Raw genomic sequence first — 22,596 nt, 5'->3', positions numbered from 1 at the left:
ACCACCAGCCCTTCAGTTGATTTCCCCCTCGAGGAAATTCCTCTTTGATGGACTGTTTCCGGGATTTGCAATCTGGCAGGTCGAAGCCAAAGTCCGCCCACTCGTCGGATCCGCTGCGGTTGGGGATGGTGATGGTGTGGCGGACGCGGAAATGCACGGCTTCCATGACGCGCTGCCGTTGCAGCTCTCCAGAGGTCCCGATGGAGATGGTGGCGGCATTGCTGCTGGAGCGGATGAGCGGCTGCGGGCTGCCGTACTCGTGGCTCTGCTTGAAGTCTTGGAGGCCTCTCCAGATGACCATGCGGTACTGCTCTGGGATCTTCAGGCGGCGAGATCCTGCGAAGAAACAGAGGCACCAGATCGACTCTGAAGAACAGGTCTCCCTCCGGTGGGGTCCCGGATGCTCGGTGAGCTGGGTGGGTTTCCCTGCAGACGTTTCGTGACCCAGCTAGGTAACATCATCAGGGCTAGGAGGGAGTGGGGATTGTGGAGAGGAGCAGGAGGGGGAGAAGCTGGGGAAAGTTGAAGGAAGAGGAGGAGGAGGAGAAAAGGAAGGAAGGAAGGAAGAAAGGAAGGAAGGAAGGAAGGAAGGAAGGAAGGAAGGAAGGAAGGAAGGAAGGAAGGGGAGAAAGAGGAAGACTGTAGGGTCCATGGTGCTTGGTGATCGTGGTTTTTTTGCAGACATTTCATTACCAAACTAGGTAATGATGTTACCTGGTTTGGTAATAAAATTTTTGCAAGAAAACCACCAAGTTTCTCCTCCTCCTCCCTCCCCCATTCCCCTCCTAGCAGTGATGATGTTACATAGTTTGGCAATGAAACGTCTGCAAGAAAACCACCAAGCTCAGAGGACCCCACGGTTCAGCCCCCCCCCAGCCAGAAATATTCTGTCCAAGAATAGTTGCAAGAAATAAAAAGAGAACGCAAACGAAAAGACCCCAGCTTTTTCCATCTGCAAATAATTTCCAAAGTTATTCTCCAGCCTCCTGACCACCAGAGCTGCTTTCCCCAAGGGGGGGTGGGGTGGGCAAGGAGAAGGAAGATGCTGGAAGAAAATGGAGTGTGTTTGGGGGGGGGGTCAGTTTCATTGGGAAGGCAGCCTGTATTCACGTTCGCAACTGGGTGCTGCCTTAGCTTTTGTAAATGCACCAGTCCTTACGTGGGGAGGATGGAGGCCCCTGGTGGAGTTAAGGGGGACATTGCAGAGGGAAATAAATGAGCCCCCCCCCCCACCCACTCCCACCAGCAGGAAACCTTTCGAAAATGTGCATTTACCCTCTAAGGTCAAATTCTGCAGGTGGTAAAGAGTCTGTAAGCCTTGCGAAGTGAAATAGTCAATGCAGTTTGAGCAGCCCAGCCCTGTTAGGAAACTGCAAGGGGAATAAAAGAGAAAAAACACAGCATATATTTATCTAGAACGGAATAGAACTACGGTAACAGAGCTGGAAGGGACCTTGGAGGTCTTCTAGTCCAACCCTTTGCTCAGGCAGGAAACTCTATAAGCATTTCAGACAAATGTACGGTCCAGTCTCCTCTTGAAAATGTATTCTCATATATATTTATATAGAACAGAACAGAATAGAACAGAATAGAGCAGAATTAGAAATGAATAGAGTAGAGTAGAATAGAATAGAATAGAAAATAGAATAGAATAGAATAGAATAGAATAGAATAGAATAGAATAGAATAGAATAGAATAGAATAGAATAGAATCAGGAAGGGACCTTGGAGGTCTTCTAGTCCAGCCCCATACCAGGGGGTATTCAGCCTTGGCTGGGGGAATTTTGGGAGTCGAAGTCCACAAGTCTTAAAGGTTGTCAAGGTTATCACACCTGGGACATCATTGGGATCCCATCCCTGGATTAATAGAAGTTAAAACAGACAAGAGAGGCTTCCCCCCCCACACACACACACACAACTACCCATGACGCCCCTACCTGACAAGGCTGGGGTCTGGGTTGTAGGGTGGTGGGGGAGTGCAATGCGAGCTGGAGACCATCGGCTGTGAGTTGTGCGTCCCGTTCATCTCCCCGTTGGGCTGCATGGTGTGACTGTTGAGCATCGTCGGCCCTTAGATCCGGTAAAAGAAACACGGGTGGTGAGATTACAAATCCCATTTTCCTTGTAATTATGGATGATGCATTCGCTCGAATGTTGGTTAAATGCTTTCCAGCATGGTTTCTAAACTCCATCAGGCCACAATACAGGTAGTCTTTGACTTCGTCTAGTGACCGTTCAAAGTTACGACGGCACTGAAAAATGTGACTTAGGACCCTAACGGGGAAGCCAGATTCACTTAACGACCGGGTTACTAACAGAACAGCTGCAGTGACTCAGTTAACAATGGTGGCAAGAAAAGTCGTAAAATGGGCCACTTAACAATTACCTCGCTTAACCATGGAAATTTTGGCCTCAGTTCCCTGGGATCCTCAGCGTGGCAGGTGGGAAGGTGCCCGGGGGGTGTGTGTCTTACCCATAGGCCCAAGATTTGGCCCCGCACCAGGCCCCTGCTGGAGAGGCTGCCCCACCAGCTGGTTCACGGATGGCAGTTTGTTGATCCCTCCTGGATGAAGCTTATTCATTGGGGACAAGACCGGGCCGTAGGAGGATGGAGAATGGAGGTGGGTCCTGTGGGCGAAGGGAGCAGTGAGTGAGCCCAAGACATGCCAGGGGGTGCCCTCCATCTCAGTTTGGAGAGATCTGTTCCCCTCTACTCCGAAAGCCAACGGAGAGAACCTTGGAATTGCATTTAAGCCAGGGATATGGGTGACTGATTTTCCCAAGTGGGCCACATGGGGGCACCAGTCAGCTGAAGGTTCTCCTGCCCCCTGCAGCCTATTTGTTCCATTTCAGGGGTCCCTTGGTGCTCTCTGAGCTTGACAGTTTCCTTGCAGACGTTTCATGGCTCAACTAGGTAACGTCATCAATGCTAGAAGGGAGTGGGTTTGCAGACCAAGAGAGAGGGGGGGGGAGGAGGACTGGGGGGTCCTGGGTGCTGTCTGAAAAGAAAGCCTTGGTGGTTTTCTTGCAGAAGTTCCAACGAGGGAACATCTTCATTGCTACCAATGCGAATCCCCCTCCCTTCTAGCCCTGATGCTGTTCCCTCACTGGGTAATGAAACGTCTGCAAGGAAACCGTCAAGCTCAGAGAGCGCCAAGGACTCCCTCATTTCAACCCTGACCTACCCACATTCTCTTTATTGGTTATTTCATTTCTAATTCCCAATTTCCAATTGACCTCACGCCGGCTGGACAGGAACAGCCAAAGAGTAACATGCCCAGGTCTGCTTTAAGCAATTTTTAGCCTCCGTCAAGACTTGAAAGGCAGGATTTACATGATGTGGTTGCAGTTCACAGGAGCAAGTCGCAAATAAAAGATCCGGGCGGGACAAGGCTCTGAGGCCGCCGGTTGCCCACCCCTGTTAGGACAAGTGAACCCGCCGACTAACACAGGAGATTTCGGCCACCAGCAGGGATTCCCTCCTCCCCATCAACTCTTGCAAAGTTTTCTTTGCATCGTTGCAACGAGGAGGCAAGTGTTGAGGAGGGAAAGGTGGGGGGGTCCGTGTGGGACTCACTGGCGCTGCAGAAACTGCTGCTGCTGCTGTCGGTAGGAATCGACCAGCTGCTGGGGAACCAGCTCCACCAGTTCCAAACTTTCCTTGATCTTCATCAGCATCTCGAAATTTTCCCGACCTCGGACCTGAGGAAAGGAGAACCAAGAGGGGACCGTTGGGATCTGAAGGAAGCCATTTTTATCATGCATCTAGCTCTGCTTTGCCGCCTTTGGGACTACAGCTCCCATCTGCCTGCGCCGGTGGTTGGAAAGACTGGGGGCCAGAGATGAAATTATCTGGAACGAACTGCGGAGTCCCCAACTCACCTGCAAATATTTCTAATTTTCTGTGCATGTGTTTTGTTTTGAATTGTAAGAAACCGGCTGCAAAGGTTTTTTTATTTTTATTTTTTTAAAAAAGCACGAATAATGGGAAAATGGACTTTTTGCAGCAAATTTACTACTTACAGGCACATAATACGTTTCGTCCTCGCCATGCCTCCGTTTCTTAACCCCGGCCCCCAACGCTGGGATACTTTGCGGACTCTGTTTGAAAGCTGGGAAGAATCATAGCATCACAGAATGGAAGGGACCCTCGGAGGCCATCTAGTCCAACCCCTTCCTGAGGGCCAGGAATCCAAATTAAAGCTTGGAATCCTAGAAGGGAAGGGAATGTGGAGATCATCCAGTCCTACCCGTGCCCAGGAATTCAAACCAAAACATAGAATCGTAGAATGGAAGGGCAGGAATCGGCTACTACACATTGGACAATTCGGTATCCTGGGAGATTCACCGTCTTACTAAACTGATGCCTTGTCCCCCATGACAGGACTCCATTTCCCATCTGCCTAACCAGCCTCTTAGGGTCGGGACCCCCATCCAAGCACTCACTCCTCTTGTTGGGGTTTCCGTTCTTGGCGGCGTTTTCGTTTAGCGCTTGTTGTTCTCGGAAGTGATCCTCGTCGGCTTTCCGATCTCGTCCGGGACAGGCGCAGATCCGGCCTTCGAAAGATCGACGGCCCAAGACTTGTCCACTGCAGGGGAAAAATAAAACAAAATAGTACAGGTAAATCCTTGACTTACGACCACGATTGAGCTCAAGAATTTCCATCGCAAAATGAGAAACTCATTTTACGACCTTTCTTTCCACGATTGCTAATCGCTCCGATTTGGGGTTTTTTAACTGCCTCGTTTTACGATCTCTCTTACCACGATCGTTTACTAACAATGAACGCCCGCACACGCCCGAACTCACTCTCTCGTCTCAAGGGTGATGATGATTAAAATCGGTCTCCGGTTCATGCCCCCCACGCAGCTGCTGTTACACATGAAGTTGTACAGGATGGTGGTAAATTCGGTCCCCACCTTGGCAAGACAAAAAAAATTATGAAATTTCTTTCGGTTAAAAAATACGAGTAGTAGTAAAACCTGAGTCACGTTTGACTCACACTGGGACGGGCCACCTCTATAAGTGTTCTGGGCAACAACATGCAAGAAAATGACCCTGGCTATCTTGCAGTTGGCTTTTTTCTCACTTCCCAGTCTCCCTTCCAACTCGTAACCTAGCCTGACCCTGCTTAGCGGGCAGCCAGGTTCTGCCCCTTTAAAAGAGACCCTGCAGACTTGTCTGCAATTACTCAGATGGCCACCGGATGGCGGCAAATTTGTTCTGGCTAACCTTTATTCCTGCCTGCAAAAACAAATCAACTCCGCTAATGGAAATTAAGCCCGTAATGGAAATTTTGGCTCAACAGCGGAAGGCAAAGAAAAACCTCCTTAAGTTTTGCAAGAATAATTTCCTGAAAGCACCGCTTTCCCAGCCAAGAGCAACGCCAGGCCTTTTCTTTGCGAACCTTCAAGAGGACTAGCGCCTTTGGCAGCCCAGCAAGTGTCAAAGACCAAAGCAAAGCACCCTACACATTGGCAGGCCAGACACGTCACCTGGGGGGACTCATAAGGGACCATGACGCTCTGCCTTCCGGTCACGGGGTCGTCCACATACTGGGAGAGATTGTTGCCTTCCACGCGGATTAAGTGGCTGGCGGGCGCCGAGAGGCCTAGAGAGAGAGAAGGCGGTTTTACGGCAAAAGTCGCAGATGGGAGCAAAGGAAGGAGTTTCTGAGACGAGATCAGAGAGCTGAGTTCTAGAGAAGGAGCAAGATCGCACCGTCGTTGAAGTCGCGGCCAAGCTCATGGTTCGGGCACCGTTTGACCACTTCTGTTACGTGTTCGGCCTTCTTGTATACGGGCATAGCTCGGATGACTGTCCCGGGAGGAGGCGGTGTGGAGACCTTAATCTGGATTGGACAGGTCTTCGCAATTTGACAGTAGAGTTTCTTCAGCAGAGGGGAATACTGGGGATCGGAAATAAAATTCATGAATTAATAAAAAATAAAACTCAGGTGAATCAAGCAAGGCTGGTCGATTTCTCCTACCGTGCAATCTCTCCAGCCCAATTTTTTCCCCCCACTTTTTATGACTGATGCAGATCAAAGTTAATGATGACACTGGGGGAAAAAATGGGACTTGGGACCAGTTCTCTCACCTAACGACCGTTGGGGCACGCCATAAAAATTCAGACGATTGGCAACTGACTCGTATTTATGACGGTCGCAGCATCCTGGGGTCACGCGATCCCCTTTTGCGACCGTCCGACAAGCAGCCTGTATGGGGAAGCTGGATTCATTTAACAACGGTGTGACTAACGTAACAACGGTCGTAAATTGGGGTAAAACAAATGTCTCACTTGTCAACAGAATTATGGCTGTAATATGAGGACTGCCTGTATTATTTGCCAGCCTGAAAATTCGTGTTTGTTCTTGCGTGTAATTTTTTTCTTTAGCACGTGTAATTTTAAATTTTACATTTCAGGCTGGGATTGAAGCCATTTGGTAATTAAAAATAGCAACGGCAGCACTTCAAGTCATTACAACTCAAAAAAGGGCTGCCCTCGAGTGCCTTTACTGAGCGGCTTGGAGATGTTTCATGTTGCTAGTCCTCAGTGCTAAAGGTCCATGCTTTGAGTCCTCAGTGCCAAATTTGGAAGCTCGGCTTGGAAAGCACCTATCCAAAAGCATATTTTGGCTTTTCACTTTTAAAAGGTAACATGCCGTGAGTGTGCATTTTGGATTGTTTTGGATTGAATGCAATTAATTCAACAGAGGAAATTGCGCAAACTTTTAAATCGCAAGCTGTTTTCAAAGGACAATTTTCCAGGTTTTGAAGAAAAAAAAATTCCTCGGGATTATTATCAATTAAGCTCTCGCTCCAGGCAGACTGCTGGGGAAAATCCAGCTCCTCTTTTTCCTAATTCATCCGAACTTCGCCTCTTTGCCAACATGGATTTACTGCCATCAACCTGTCAAAAGGCGGCATTAGCGCATCACATCTGGAATAATTGGTATCATAAAACTTCATTATCAGCTCATCGTCATAAACCTGAGTTCCTTTTCAGTTCAGGCGGTTCTTGTTTTTTGCAAAGCCAAAAATTGACTCGGAGGCTTTGCCACTCCGTGAAAAACCGTGTCTGGCGTTCGAAACGCTTTTCAAAGTAGCATCTGTAGCACAAACAGGAGAAGGGAATCTATATAGCTTGAATGAATAAAATCAAAATACAGGAAGGAAGGAAGGAAGGAAGGAAGGAAGGAAGGAAGGAAGGAAGGAAGGAAGGAAGGAAGGAAGGAAGGAAGGAAGGAAGGATGGGGAGGGAGAGAGAGAGAGGGAATTGCACACCCTGAACTCTGCAGCTGGGCAGCCCTGGACCCAGGGCAAAGTGGGCACAAGTTGGCACACACACACACACAAACACACAGCCATGCAGGTGGTTGGGGCAGCAGCTCCTGACTCCTCCCCCCATTGTTGGCGGGGGGGGAGAGCATGGTTCGGCATGCCCTGGCTGTGCCAGGCCTCCCGCCCGCTGCTTCCCGGGATAAGGGCTGGCCCTGTGCCAAGAGGCAGCGTCCCACCCGGGCGCACACATGCTCGGAAATCCTTCATTCCCCCACCCCCAACTCCACAGGTATGTTTTGACGCCAAAGCGCCTCCTGCCCAGGCACGCCTTGCCCCTCGCTCTTTGCCAGCGGTTCCCATTGGGGGGAGGATGATGGGAGCTGGAGTCAGCCAAGACCGGAGAAGAATGGAGGGATAGACCAAAGGCGGGAGGTTGAGAGGGGAGGGAGGGAGGGAGGAAAGATGGAAGGAAGAAGGAAGAAAGGAAGAGAAATGAAGGGAGGAAGGATAAATAAATAAAACGAACAGAGGAAGAGAAAGGATGGATAGACCCAAGGAAGGAGAGGCAAACCCCCCCCCCATAAAAAGAGAGGAGCTGTTCTCTGCATGTTGGTTTGTCCTGCCATGTTGGGGCAGGAAGAGCGGAGAGAGGCCCGTGGCCCGAAGCCATGGCAGCCTCGTCCCACGCAGACGGGCTTCCGCCTCTCTCAAGCCCCAACAGCTCCCGCCAGGCCTTCCCAGAGGGGGTGAGGGCAACGTCCCCCTGGGGGAGGCACGCCTGCCAAGGTGCCTTGTTCTCTGGAAGCCGGGCAGGCCTGGCAGGGGAAGCGGAGGGGTGGGGAGCTGGCTCACCCTCTGGAAGCGGGTGGGCATCTGCCCCGTTCTCTAACTTGGGTCCTTCCTTCCTTCCTTCCTTCCTTCCTTCCTTCCTTCCTTCCTTCCTTCCTTCCTTCCTTCCATTCCCTCGGGGTGAAGTCCTCAGAGGTTAAAGGTTAGAATTAAAACGGTGAGTGTTAGCAGCCGAGACAACTGAATCGGGTAAAATATTCCCAAAATCTTCTATTATTACTATTATTATTACTATTATTACTATTACTATTATTATTATTATTATTATTATTATTATTATTATTATTATTATTATTATTATTATTATTCATTTTAACAATTGAGTTAAGAGTGCTTTCCATTTAAGTTTATCTTCTGTTTTCCGGAGAGGCTTGACTCTGGATGCATGGAAAGGCACAAACGGGGGCGGGGGGGGGGAAGAGGAGGGAGACTTGTGCGCAATAGTGTTTGTGTGTTGTGCAGAGAAGAAAAAACGAGTGCCTGGGGCGTCTAATTTCCTTATAGCCTTTATGCAAGCAGCTGCAAGGGCTCCCATCCGCAGGGCAGGCTCAGACAGATAGCACGAGAAAGGTGCTAATAACACATATGTCATTTCGCTCTGGCGTGTAGCGGCTTGCAAACCGCAAATACCGTTAACCAACTTGGCAAAATCTGTTCGGACAGATCCAGGGAGTGACAAGACACGCAGGGCAAAACATTCAGGATTCCCCCCCTCCCCACGTCTGCCTATTACAGGTTAAGTCCTCGACTTACGACCACAATTTGGAGCCCCACATTTCTGTCACTAAGCGAGACACTTGTTCAGTGAGTTTTGCCCCATGTCAAAGTTGGAAGGGACCTTAGAGGTCTTCTAGTCCAGCCCCCTGCTCAGGTAGGAGACTGTATCTAATGGTGGTATAAGGTCTCCTGCCTTGAGCAAAAGGTTCCCTTCCAGCTCCACACTTCTGTATTCTAGCTTCTTTAATCCTGTTGATAAAGGCACCAGACTAATCAACGAATAAGACGGATGCTTTGTTCCTATATTCGGTCCGTCAGGATGTGAAGAAGCCCATTGGAGCTACAGATTCATATCTGGTTTCAGGTCTAGAAAAAACAACCCCCCAAATTTAGGAAGCGGGCTCCCTGCAGCTTGCCTCTGCAGAAGCCCCCCAAACCAAAGCCCCCCCCAGATGCCAATTAGGCCAGATGGAGAAGGGGGTCCCCACCTGCCAATTGCCAGGCCATCCACGGGGACCGGACTTGTGAAAAATATTAATTATCTCTTGGTTGGGAAAGAGACAGCAGCTGTGAGCAATTCCTAACTCCCAACATGCCCGGGCAGTTTTTTCCAAACGGGCAGACCCCCAATTTTGCACCGGTTGGCATGCACCATCACGCCGGGTGCCGCCGCAGCGGACCGCCCCCGCTGGCAAAATGAATCACAGGGAGGAAAGTGGGGAGGGGGGGGAAGAGTGGGAAGGATGTTTTTCCCGGGACGATTTTTCTGCCTTGTGATTGCGGTGATTTTTTTTTGTTTTGTTTTTTTAAAGAAATCCTGACTGCGTGAATAGGTCAATATTTCACTCTTGGTTTTTTTTTTTTCCCCTCCCGCTCTTCCTCACAGAGGACTAGAAAATTTTGCAGGCTGTCGAGACTCTCGGGAGGGCTTTTGGCCAGGTTGCGAGGTGAAAGTTCGTGCAAAAAAATAAATAAATCACAAGAATTGTGGGATGGTTCCCCCCCCCTCTTTAAATGCCGATGGGGCTTTGTGGTGGGAGTTATTATTATTTTAAATGTGGGTTAAGCTGTTTTTAAACATATGTAGCATAATAAAATACACCGGACAACCGTTTGACTCAGATGGTATAGGGTCTCCTGCCTTGAGCAGGGGGCTGGACTAGAAGACCTCCGAGGTCCCTTCCGGCTCTGTCATAAATATCATTTTAACAGCCACAGAGCATTGCTGAGCAGGTGTGAATTAGCACATTGTGTAATTTTTCTAAACACATTGTCTGTCCATTTATCAGAGGTTTGTTAAATAAACCACAATACGAACTATGTGCAATAGCAAAAGGGGTGGCATTAAACGCCCCAAAAAGTGAGGATGAAAAAGAACAGAAATATTACATTTTTTCCCCTATCACAGCCGTTATCAGGCAGACAATAACGAAATTGAGTTCCTTAACACGTTATATGGTATAAATATTTTTAATAAAAAATAAAAAAAATCCCACAGCAGTGAAACTGCAAAATGCTTATTTTGAAATGCACGCACGCACACACAGAGTGGAAAAAAAATTGCAGGTGGAGCTATCAATGCCTCAGCCTCCCGTTTTGAGTATCGTTTTGCTAAACCCATCCCAAAGGGCCCCCTTTTTCCTGCTTGCAAATCACTTTTTCTAATATGCAAAGTCCCCTTTTTACCGCCTTTTAACGTAGGGCCTCTCCCTACAATCCGCCCTCCTAAGAAAAATCATTCATGATTAAGTCGATTTTTTTTACACCACCCAGCTTCTTCCACCCAACTCCGTTTATTCATAAGCCGCCCAGCAAAATTCAGAGAAATTGCAACGCTGCAAGTAAAAGAGATTTTGGATGGGCGGCGAGCAAATTTTGCATCGGGTTTGCAAACGGAAACCGATGTTACGACCTCGGGATTATTAATCCCACAAGAAAAATAAGACATCTCAAAGTTAAGAGGATGGGGTGTAATAGGATGGTTTCTGAGTGGTCTCCTTTTCACTGCTTGCAGCCCAGAGCAGAGGAGGAGTATCATTAAGGGATGGTAGAAGCTCAATTATCACCTCTCAAGCGAAAAAAACAATTTCTGCAATTTCGTTAGCGCCGAATCACATCGATCCTCTTTCCATTTCAAGCTTCTCTAGGTTTTGGACTACATATCCCAGCAACCTCAGTCAGTCCATGGTGGGGTCACGCGATTCCCCCTTTTGCGACTGTCTGACCAGCAAAGTCAACGGGGGGGGAAGCTGGGTTGATTTAACAAGTGGGTGACTAAGAACTGCAGTGATTCGCTGAATGACTGTGGCTAGGACGTTCTTAAACTGGGGCAAAGCTGACTTAGCAGCAGAAATTTGGAGAGCTAAGGAGTACCTGTAATCACAAACATCTGGAGCACCCCTGGAACACCCTCCTGGGTATTGACAAAATCCCCCTCAGTCAATTGCAAAAAAGGCAGCCCGACTCAACAGGACCTTTAGCACCATCACACAACCACGTCGTTGTATCCCAGGTCCTTGGGAAAGACTGGAGAGGTGCACAACAATGCAAAATCCAGTCGGTAAACATCTGGCGGCCCCTGCAAAGCGCTCTCCGTTTTAAATTAATTCATCTCATTTTAAGGCTTACAGCTTCAATCCACCCAGAATTGATTCGGAAAGCAGATATTTTCCCCCCACCCGGATGTGACTTTGGTGTCAAAGATAAAAAAAAGGAGGGGGCATTGATACGGGTTGCGAAGGAGAGACAACGAAGGGCTGCAATTACACACACACACAAACACACATACCCCTCCTGCACAATACACACACGCACACGCCCCTGAAGGTGAACTCTTGAGATATTTGACAGTAAATGCAACCTGCCTGATGTCCGTTTTACTAGACTGGCAATGCGGGAATCTGTTTATTGTAGCTATCTAGAGAAGATCTGTAAAATGGGTACAGTGACTGAGTCTTTATCTGCTTTCCAAGCAAGCAAGGCAGAGATGATGAGGGCTTCCTGTGTAAGAGATGGCCACAGAATTAAAAGCCAAAACATTTAATCCACGTGCCGGGATCTTGGGCAGAGTATAACAGACCTTGTGCAGCCACCGTTCCATGCGTGGGAAAACTTTTATTTTTCTAGCTGATAGAAAAGCGGAGATCGATCTCAGTGTCAATAAAGGAGAATCTTTCTAACTCAGGGTTGAAAGGGGGGGTCCTGCGTGCTCTCTGAGCCCGGGGGCTTTCCTGCAGACGTTTCATCGCCCAAAATGGGACAATCTCTGATGATGTTACCTAGTTTGGGTCACGAAACGTCTGCAAGGAAACCACCCAGCTCAGAGAGCACTCAGGACCCCTGATAAATCTCAGTTTGGGGCTGATTTGGGGATGTTGCCGCGGTCAGACAACGGGCTCAATGGTGCCAGATTTTAGGACTCTGGACCGAGGTCTCATTGGGGTGGTGGTGGGGCAACGGGGCAGGAAGCCCACCCTTATCCCATCTGGGGTGGCATTCCCAGTAGGAAAAGGAATCCCACCCACCCACCCACCCAAAACATTGGGACCCTCTCCAACATCCCAGGGCCAAAGGGGAGAGGCCAAAGAGACTTGACTTACCGTCCAGGTTGCCGATTTGGCGGTGCTGGATTGCTGGAAGGTGACCTCAAAGTGGTGCGGTCCCGGGTAGTCGGTGTTGGAGGGGATGATGGGCGCGGGGGACATGGTGTCAAAGGTCGAGCTGGGCTGGGAGTAGGGCGAGAGCGTGGGGACATTGGAGATGTGCTCGGCGCTGTAAGGCGTGGAGGCGGAGGCTTGGCTGTCAGCGGTCTGATCCATGCTCCTGTTTAGCAAATTGTACTGGGACTGTGGGGGGAGGGAGGGGAGGAGAGGGGGGGTTGGGGAGGGGAGGGGAGGAGAGGAGAAGAAGAGAAGAAGTCAGGCTGCCAGTTGCACAGGCCAGGGGGGAACCGGCGGCCCTCCTCTGGCAGGGAGCGGGCCGGATTGTGCCCATGCAAAGGTGCACCAGGTGTCCCTCAGGGAGGGGAGGCTCCCGCCAGAAAGCCACATACCTGGCTGGGGTCCTTCGGGGGAGGCTTTTTGCATTCCTCCCCCTCCCCTTCCGAGCAAGCCCATGCTTGCTCTCCACCCGAGTTCCCTTTTCCCCTTTTCTTTTCTCGCTTGCAAAGGGTGGAGGAGAAGGGGGCAGCGGAGGGGGAGGGGGTGGGGAGGGGGTCTTGGACCACAAGGCCCATCCAGAAGGATGGGGGAGGCTGGGCCGTCCCGAGAGAGGTGACATCAGAATGAACCTGGCGTGGCAGCTGGGCATAAACGGACCTCGTAGGCTTGGATTGAGGGAGGGAGGGAAGAAGGCAGGTATGGAAGAAGGAGAGGGAGAGAGGGAGGGAGGAGGACAAGGGAAGGAAGTAAAAGAAGGTAGGAAAGGAAGGAGGAATAGAATGAAGGAAGGAGATTGAAGAGGGAGGGAGGGCAGGAAGGAAGGGAGCGAGGAAGGAAGGAAGGAGAAGATGGAAGGTATAGAAGGAGATGGAAAAGAGGGAGGGAGGGAGGGAGGGATGGAGGGAGGAAGGAAAGGAAGGAAGGAAGGAAGGAAGGAAGGAAGGAAGGAAGGAAGGAAGGAAGGAAGGAAGCCTCAGCATTTAAACGAACCCTCTGCCCAGAGTGAGGCCAGGCCAAGCAAATGTGTCCTTTCCTCCAAAGCCCCATTGCAACCATTTTCCTGCTCCAGGAAAGGCTGAGATTGGGAGGCTCATAAAACAGGCTGCTCTGTGTGTGTGTGTGTGTGTGTGTGTGTGTGTGTGTGTGTGTGTGTAGAAGTTGGGGATGGGGGGGGGGTTGTGTTTGCCAACCTGAGCCTGTCGCTGCCTGTGTCTCTCCTGACACACTCAACCCATCCTGGAGTCAAATCTGCCCTTGGCAAGTTTGCACAAGCCAGTCGGAGTGTTGCCCCGTCTTCCTGTACCTCCTAGCCCATCTCCCCGCATTTATGGGCTTCGGTCCCCCACTTCCCCAGGAGGTACTTGGAGAGGAGCGGAGGCCCCCTTCCTCCTGTGACTCAAGCCAGCCAGGAAACGAATGACCACAAGTCTCCATGGTGCTTATCTCAAACTGAGATTTACAGCCTACCAATTCCGGCCAGTAGCTGCATACAAACCATCAAAGGAAGCTTTGTGGGTTATCGAGATTCCTTCTCTGGATCTCAGGCTGTTGGATTTTAAGCCCTGAGGAGTTACGGTCAGAAAATAACCATGGAAATTCAATTTATTGGGAGTGAAATACCTAGAGAAAAGCAGCACCAGACACCTTGGTGGAGCAAAATACCCCCCAATCATAGCAGATCGTTTAGTGACAGTTCGGCGTTACAACGGCGCTGAAAAAAAAGTTTCTCACACTGATGAGTGTCCCACCAGGCGAACACCAGCACGTCTGACGGGACATGTGCGAAGTCAACCAAATTCCGGTTTATTTCTTTAACCACAGTGAGCCAATCATGGTTGTCTGAGTCAGAAATGAAGCAGATGAGCAGAAAGCCTCTGCCCGAGACCAGCCAGGATTTCCAAGGATCATGGAAAGGTGTGATTGACAGGCTAAGTCGAGATGGAGTTGTGAACTTTTGTATATATCGGCATCCCCTGGGCACTATCGGTCAATTGTTACTATTGATTAAATGGATTTGCTGCCTCCGCTCTTAACAGCTTCCCTGCAGAAGTTGTGGAGGTTTTTAAGAAGAGACTGGACAGCCACTTGTCTGAAATAGTCCAGGGTTGGACTAGATGACCTCCTAGGTCCCTTCCAGCTGTATTCTGATCGATCGATTGATTGAAATGGTCCAGGGTCTCCTACCTGAGCAGGGGGTTAGACCAGAAGACCTCCATTAAGCTGGATTTGCTTAATGACCGCCACAATTCACTTAAGGACCACCACGATTCTGCTTAATGACCATGGCAAGAGTCATAAAAATAAAGCCTGACTCGCTTAACCAGCTCGCTTAACGGTGGAGTGTCTAGTCCCCCTTTGGGCCCGCTGTGATTGTAAAGCGAGGACCGTCTGCCGATAACCTTGTCTGGCCTCTGCGGCATCAACCTCAACCCTCCCTTCAAACTGCACCAGGCTTGGGAGTCGAGGGACATGTCACAACTTGGGATTCGAACCTCACCCACTGATAACTTTCTGAAGTTCCGCCGTAAGAGCTTTTTGGCTTTTTTTTTAAAACCAGGGTGTGTGTGTGTGTGTGTGTGTGTGTGTGAAGAGCCCGCTGGGTTAGGGAGACCTCCGGTGTGTTGCGTCTCCCACAATCTCTCCAGTGTTCGGTGAGTAACGGCTGGAATTCGCAACATGCTTTGACTTGTGCCGACAAAGAAACACCTCTTTTCTCCCCGAAAGTATGCACGGGGCAACGAGAATAGTGTGTGTGTGTGTGTGTGTGTGTGTGTGTGTGTGTGTATGTGTATACACACACACACATACACATATAAATATTTATCTGTCTCTCTATATCTATTATCAATCCATCTATCCATCTCTCTGTATATTTCTAGCTCTCTATATTTATTATCCATTTATCTATCTCTATCTCTCTATATCTATCTCTATATCTATTGTCCATCTATTCATCCAGCTCTATCTATCTATCTGTCTGTCTGTCTGTCTGTCTGTCTGTTTGTCTGTCTGTCTGTCTGTCTATCCATCCATCCATATCTATCTATCTATCTATCTATCTATCTATCTATCTATCTATCTATCTATCTATCTATCTATATCATCTATATCGCGAGAGTCCACAAGTCATAAAAGGGCCACCTTTGAAGACCCCTGATTTTGGCTGAGTAAACTCTGGTTGGCTGGGTTCACATGTTACGCTGACCCAGGAAGGGCTGGCCTTCTCCAAAGGACTCAGCCAGTGAAGGCGCTTTCCTTCGTCCCTCAAAACAAAACCCAAAGCCAGGAAAGCTTGAGATTGGGAGCACAGCTTACGACCCCATTTGAGCCCCAAACGTAGATCGCTTAACGGCCACAATGGAGCCCGACATTCCTCTGTGGCTAAGTGCGACAGTTGTTCAGTGGACGTTGCCCTATTTTGCCACCTTTCTGGACCCCCCCCACCTTGAGTTTGCTTGTCATAAGGTCACAAAAGGGGGGAAATCACGTGGCCACACAGGGACACTGCAAGGGTCATATGTGCAAAAAGCCTAAGTCAATCCTGTCGTAACTTCAAACAGTCAGTAAACGAACCGTCGTAAGCTGAGGACTACTCAACATACTCCAAAGAATAAAGCTCCTGCTGACTGGGGCTGCTGGGAATTGTAGTCCAGCCTGCGCATGTGGGGAGAGCGCCAGACGGAGGAAACCCCGGGATTTGTGTGTCCTTGGAAAAAAAAAAAAACACAGCCAGGAGTTGCTGAGTGTTGCAGAAATGAAAAAGAAACACAATCACTTTTCCCGCTTGGCAATTAACTCCTAAGGTTACCGAAAACACATGGCAGGGTGCACAACATTGGCTCTGCGGCAACAACTTGCTAATTAGTGCCATATTTTAACCAGGCCCCTATTAAATCCACAGTCGCATTGGGGGAGCACGGAAGCTGCCGTTAAAAAGTCCAGCCCCCTCCCCCCCCCAAAAAAAATCTGGTTTATTTTTATTGTCTAGGGGCGAGGAATGGATTTGATTTCCACCATCCAAAAATAAATAAATAAATCTTTTTTTTCCTTTTTTTTTGCACGCTCTGGATCTCTCCGACAAACTCTGGGATATTCAAGAGTTTTAATTTTAATTTTCACCTGGCCGTTCTGGGTTCCAAAACTTGGGGATTTGCTCCCCTTTGATTCAGCTTTGGGTGAAACTATGCCTTGTCTACACAAAACGTAGCTTGCTAACTGTTTTGCGGTTTGGTGGATCAAAGCCAGAGAAACTGGCGAGAAAACACACACACACACACACACACACACACACACACACACACAGGGACAAAAAGCTGCAGATGTTGTGAGCTGCTGTAAAAAAACAATGCCACGCCTTCGCAGTAGAGGATCATTTTTGCTGTCTCAAATTGCCGTTTTCCCCCTGCTCGCTCCTCAAAATCAGATTTTTATTGCTCTTAATCCTTCGCCTTAACAAATCCTTAAAAAAAACTAGGAATTCAAAAGCCGTAACCGACCAAAGCACCAAATCTTTTATTAAAACCGAAGGCTCCCATTTGTCACACACACACACACACTGAATCGGTGTGGAATCCTATTTATTTGATATTATCAAATCAAGGCAGCTATGCGTTGGGCAATTGCTTGACTTATCTGGATGGGGAACGGTTGCCATTTTAAAAAAAAGAGAGAGAGAAAATATTTGCGGTCGGTTGGCATCCTTTTGCGAGTGAGATCATAATCTAATCTCTCCTTTAAAGGGAGCGACGAGACCCTGATTCTCTGTGGCAATCGCAAGAACCAAACCCGGCCCTAATTTAATGAAGGTTTGGTAATTTAACCGTGGTTAGCCAATCCTGGTTTGACCGATGGCCAGGCTGGGCACCAATCTCCAAGCCTTCTGGTGAACCACACGGGCTGAATTGCATGGAAATCCCATTTCGATGCCTTCGGGGCGCTATGAGCCTCGTTTCCGAATTTTTTCTGGAATTTTAATCCCGCTGGGAGAACCAACCCAGACTCAAACCGTGAAAACGTCAAGAGATAGGGACCGAGCCGAACAGGCTGTCATCTCAGGAAGACCTCAAGCATCACCAAACCTTGTTTAATCCAAATATTTGCATGTTCGTTTGGGCACCGAAAAGTGGAGAAGACAGGAATCCCCACAGCTCATCATACCAGCTATCTCCACCAGCTTCGGGACTGTCTCCACCAGCTTCTGGACCAAGCTGCTGCTGGCCCTTCAGAAGCCATCCGAAGTTCTCCTGGACTAGCCTAAACCACCCTTTCCTAAAGGGATATAAAATCAGCACCTACCGTGGTGTAAGGCGGCACGGAGTTGCTAACATACAGCATGTTTATCTGCTTGGGGTTTGAAGATGGCAAGCCAGCTCCTCACTTCTGGAGTCATGAGGGTTGAAAGGCCAACCCAGGAAGACGTTGAAGGTCCACCAAGGGGGTGCCAAGAGCAGAAGGACGGGGGCGATTCGAAGCTGGCTTAGTGGTAGCCTCGTTGGCTTCGTTCTCCCTCTCTCCTCTCCCCCCCCACCTTTAAATCGTGGTTCTGTCATTTAGTTGCAGCTAACAACCAAGGCTGGCTAGCCAACCCCTTTTCCCTCCCTTATGACTATTCATTATGAGAAGGCAAGTTTCAACATGCCCGTTGGAAGATTGGACGGTACCAAGGGTGCTCCATGGGGGAGGGAGGGCTGGCGCGGCACACGGTGGATGCTGGTTTGCACAATTGCCACCCTGTTCGGTGTGAATGCCCATCCTGCCCTCTGCAAACAGGTGGTTTGAGATGCCCCCCCCCGGGGTGGTCAACGACGCCAGAGGTGGTTTGTGCCCTGCTGGCAACAAGATCGGTGTGCCTGGCACAACGGAGCCATGGCGAGGCAGAGCTTTGTGGCCGGCAAAGGCAGTTTTATTCCCACGGTGGCACGGGTGAATGTTAGGAACACAGCCTCCACGGACCCCGATGGGGAAAGAGTGCGTACGGCAGTGTGCAAACGTGCACAGCGGCCCAGGGGTGGGTTGGGGTGAAGGGCCCTGATTATTGTCATAGAACATAGAATGATAGGGTTGGGAGGGACCACGGAGGTCTTCTAGTCCAACCCCCTGCTCAAGCAGGAAATTCTATCCCATTTCACACAAATCTCTTATTAAAAATCTCCAGTGTTGGAGCACCCACAACTTCTGGAGGCAAGTTGTTCCACTGTCTAATCGTCCTCCCTGTTGGGAAGTTTCTGCTTAATTCCTTGATTAATTTCCATCCGTTGCTTCTTAGCCTGCCTTCTGGTGCTTTGGAGAATAGCTTGACTCCCTCTTCTTTCAGGCAGCCCCTCACATTTTGGAAGACTGCTATCATGTCGCCCCTAGCCCTTCTTTTTATTAAACTAGAAATCCCCAATTCCTGCAACCGTCCTTCGTATGTTTTAGCCTCCAAGCCTTTAATCATCTTAACTGCTCTTCTCTGCACTCAACATCTTATTCTTTTATATATGATATCATATAAAAGTGGTTTCTCCCCCCCCTTTGAGCAACAGCACATGAATTCCTTACCCATCAAAGCAGGGATATTTAAAGCATAAGGTCGTAAGGGACCTTGGAGGTCTTCTAGTCCAACCCCCTGCTCAGGCAGGAGACCTAATTTAGGCCTTTCAAGGGGATTTGCCCTCGTAAAGGGTCCACGGGAGGAGTTTGAGTGCTCAACTCCGGCCTGCATCTTGCTTGGACCCCTTCAGACGAACAGAAGTGTTGCATTTGGAGGTTTAGGTTGCCTAAAAGGCTAGAAAAAGCCTTGCTATGGGGCTGAATTTGAAGGCCGACGCCTTGCTAGGATTGTTCAGAGAAATTCAGGGAGCATCAGCAAAGTCAAAATACAGGTAAGTCAGCGGGGGAACCCAGATTCTCTTAACAGCCGTGTTACCCACTGTGACCAGTGATTCGCTTAACAACGGCAGCAGGAAAGCTCGTGGAATGGGGCAAAGCTTACTTGACAGATGTTTTCACTTAGCGACGTCAATTTGCGGGCTCCACTGTGGCCGTACGCTGACGACTACCTGTCCTTATCCCGAGGCAAAACAGCACAAAACAGAAGACCCAGCTACACAAACGACAATTGCGGAACCCAAAACAAATCCGTCCAGCCAGCTCGAGCGAAGCAAAGCCTTTCGACGTTGCAACCCAACGATACTATGCACCGGAATTTATCCATCTTATGGATTGACGAATTGACTAATCTCAGCTCACAGACCTAACCAGTCGCACACCACACATTCAACACCCCCCCCCCAATGAACCAAGGTGAAAACCAAGTTTATCTCATTATCCAAATGGGCTCCCGGCCCCAAAAAGCAGAGAGAATATCATGCATGGAGGAATTTAAAGCCATATCCCAAGTATTAGCCTGAAATTTCCGCCTTACGTGATGCTCAGCTAGGTACCAATCTAAAGATATGCCAGAATATTTGCACAAGTGGTAGCAGCTTAGATACAGACATCTGCCATGGGCAGGGGATTGGACTAGATGGCCTCTGAGGTCCCTTCCAACACTTATACTCCCTTATTCTACAGTTCACCGATAATGCATATCTTTAATCATGGTTTGAGTTGTAAACATAAGCTTCCCAACTCTGGCTGGGTTTCAGCATTATTTGTTTAGACAAGCCCAGATTCTGGTTTCGCAGAAATGTGTGACATCAAGCAGAAATTGCAAATTAATCAGGATCCTTTCCCAAAGCTTACCATTACTGAGTCGTCCATGCTTCTCATCTGGAAAACGTCCATGGTGACCTCCGTCTGATGGGGGGGTTCACTTCCTCCTGTATTTCCCGACTGGGGCAGGTCAAAATAGGTGCTGTCAGGTTCTCTAACCAGAGAAGGAAAGACACAACCTCAAATCTCTGCACTCTTGCGTCGATTGAAAAGTTGCTGCAATCTCACTCCCAAATTTGTGTGTGTGTGGGGGCTCCTTTGCAACCCAAGCTCCGGTTATATTCCACGTGTTTTTGTGGGGGGGGGGGGTTTGCGAGAGCTGCGCAGATTTCCAATAATTGCCTTTAATTAGGAGTCGGTATATAGTGCGGTGGAATTTCCCACCCCTGTTTATAGGCCTGTCATTAAGATGGAGTCTCTTTAAATGATTTTAAGTAACTGGAGTGTCCATTCGGCTTCCGCTATGGTGGGCTGTTCCTTTAACAGAGATAAGGGTTATGTTGGTTCATCTGGGTTTAATGTCTCCATGACTGCCTCACCCCCCACCAACCCTACTCCCAAAATCCTGGAAATGGCAAAGATAAAATTTGGAATGCAAGCCAAGTGTTTAACCTCTGATTTGTTTGCTCTTTACCTTATCCATTTGGCAAATTTAGCTACTCCTTGGCAAACCTTTAAATCTTGTGGACTTCAACTCCCAGAATTCCCCAGCCAGCCATGGAATTCTGGGATTTGAATTCCACAGGTCTTTGAGTTGGCAACTGGGATGCTTCTTGCCAAGCTCATTCATGCAAACCGAAAACTCCCAGCTTAGTGTGGTTTCTTTCGACACCAAAAACCTCCGGGATCACAACGGCGACAAGGGCAGCTGTATAAATCGAATAAGCCAAGAAATGGGGTTGAAAAACTCCACGGAGTGGCAAAAAACCTGCTAAAGCAAATAAATAAATAAAACAAAATCCTTCCATGGCCACTTGGCTGGATGGCCGACAATGGCTGACAAAAGCGCTGGCCGAGGTGCTGAATTCTCCCTGCTGGGTTTCAGGCAAAAGGATTCATTCCCCAGATCACCAAACAGATCTCACCGGGTTCCATCCAGAAGGCGGGTGGATTCCTGAATGGGTCAACGAAAACCACAAGCCGAGTTTGGTCCGCCTTCGGCTCCAGACAAACGCACCCTCGGTGGTGCTGACGGTGTTGTGGGAATGCAAACCTGGGTCTAGGTTTTATCCAGGTAACCCTCGACTTGTGAACCGTTCTAGTCGTAAGTCAATTTTATCTCCATTTCTACGGTGGTCGTTAAGCGAATTGCAGTCAACGTCAAACGGTCACTAAACAGAACGGTTATAAATCGAGGACCTCCTGTCTGTCCTGAAGACACTAATTCATCCTCTCAGTGGGCGTTTTGGTCAGGCCAAGCCCGATTCAGCTGCCCTTTGAGGACCAGGCCACTGCTCCGTTGACCCCATTTTGTGAGTGCCCCCACGAGTTTCCAGGGAGTCCCCTCGCCCACCCTCTTACTTACAAGGTGCTCCAGAGATGCTCAAAGGTGGTGCCTTCGTCTGCCGGGGAAGCCCGCGACATCTTCGACGAACTCGGAGAAGGATGGGCGGCCCTGTTGTCGAAGAAGAAGACAGTTGTGTTAGATTGTGTAGCTTTCCGACTGATCCCTTCCTCTGGAAGAGGAAAAGAAAGATTCTGAAACCGTTTCATCACATTCTTAATCTGAGATAAATGTCCTTCTTAGGAAAGAAAACGGAGAGCAATACGGGTCGTTTAGTGACCGTCCAAAGTTACGACGCCACCGAAAAAAGTAGCCTAGGACCGTTTTTCACAACGACCGCTGCAGCATCCTCCACGGTTACATGATCAAAATTCGGCCGCTGGGCAACTGGTTCGTATTTATGACGGTCGCAGTATCCCCTGGGGGGGGTCATGGGATCCGCTTGTGGTCATAGGCTCTCCTGCTTGAGCAGGGGGTTGGACTAGAGGACCTCCAAGGTCCCTTCCAGCTCCATTATTCTACGTTCCGTGTTCTACTTCCGTCCAAGCGCACAACCGCACGGCTGGTTTGATGTCAAGACACCAAGAGTGACTTTGCCTCGCCATGCCCAAGACGCAAAAGAAGTTTCCTGTCCTGCTGAAGGACACGGCCAGCTCTGTCATCGTAAGAGGGAGGAAAGGTTAAATTGTGGCCTGGCCTTGTTTAACACACCCACATTTGCAGAAATTGCACACCTCTCCCGTGCCGGGGGGGGGGGGGGGAATTAGCTTCTGAAAATAAATTCCCTTCCAAACTTCCTTCTTTTTTTTTAAAAAAAAAAAAGACACCAAATGGTAATTTTTGCACTGATTTTTTGGCTCTTGCTGAAAACAGGGGCACTTTTTGAAG

The 22,596-nt window shown here is 49.1% G+C and overlaps 1 protein-coding gene across 1 annotated transcript; it reads right to left on the bottom strand.

Moving 5' to 3' along the window:
- Positions 1–12: 12 nt before the first annotated feature.
- On the bottom strand, positions 13–21,810 carry TP73 (tumor protein p73; the record flags this gene model as incomplete). The annotated part of the gene is given in 14 exon segments (XM_083375457.1): positions 13–36; positions 38–336; positions 1,276–1,370; positions 1,938–2,070; positions 2,474–2,628; positions 3,578–3,702; positions 4,024–4,112; positions 4,447–4,589; positions 4,811–4,920; positions 5,497–5,612; positions 5,723–5,909; positions 12,450–12,695; positions 20,235–20,358; positions 21,730–21,810. Coding segments are annotated over 14 exon segments (1,905 nt in total). The 5' UTR covers positions 21,789–21,810.
- Between the last annotated feature and the right edge of the window lie 786 nt (positions 21,811–22,596).

Source organism: Vipera ursinii (assembly GCF_947247035.1).
Source record: "Vipera ursinii genome assembly, chromosome: 17".
In the NCBI taxonomy this organism is placed as follows: domain Eukaryota; kingdom Metazoa; phylum Chordata; class Lepidosauria; order Squamata; family Viperidae; genus Vipera; species Vipera ursinii.
Note: the sequence above shows the minus strand (reverse complement) of the source record. Positions and strands in the feature narration are given on the sequence as shown.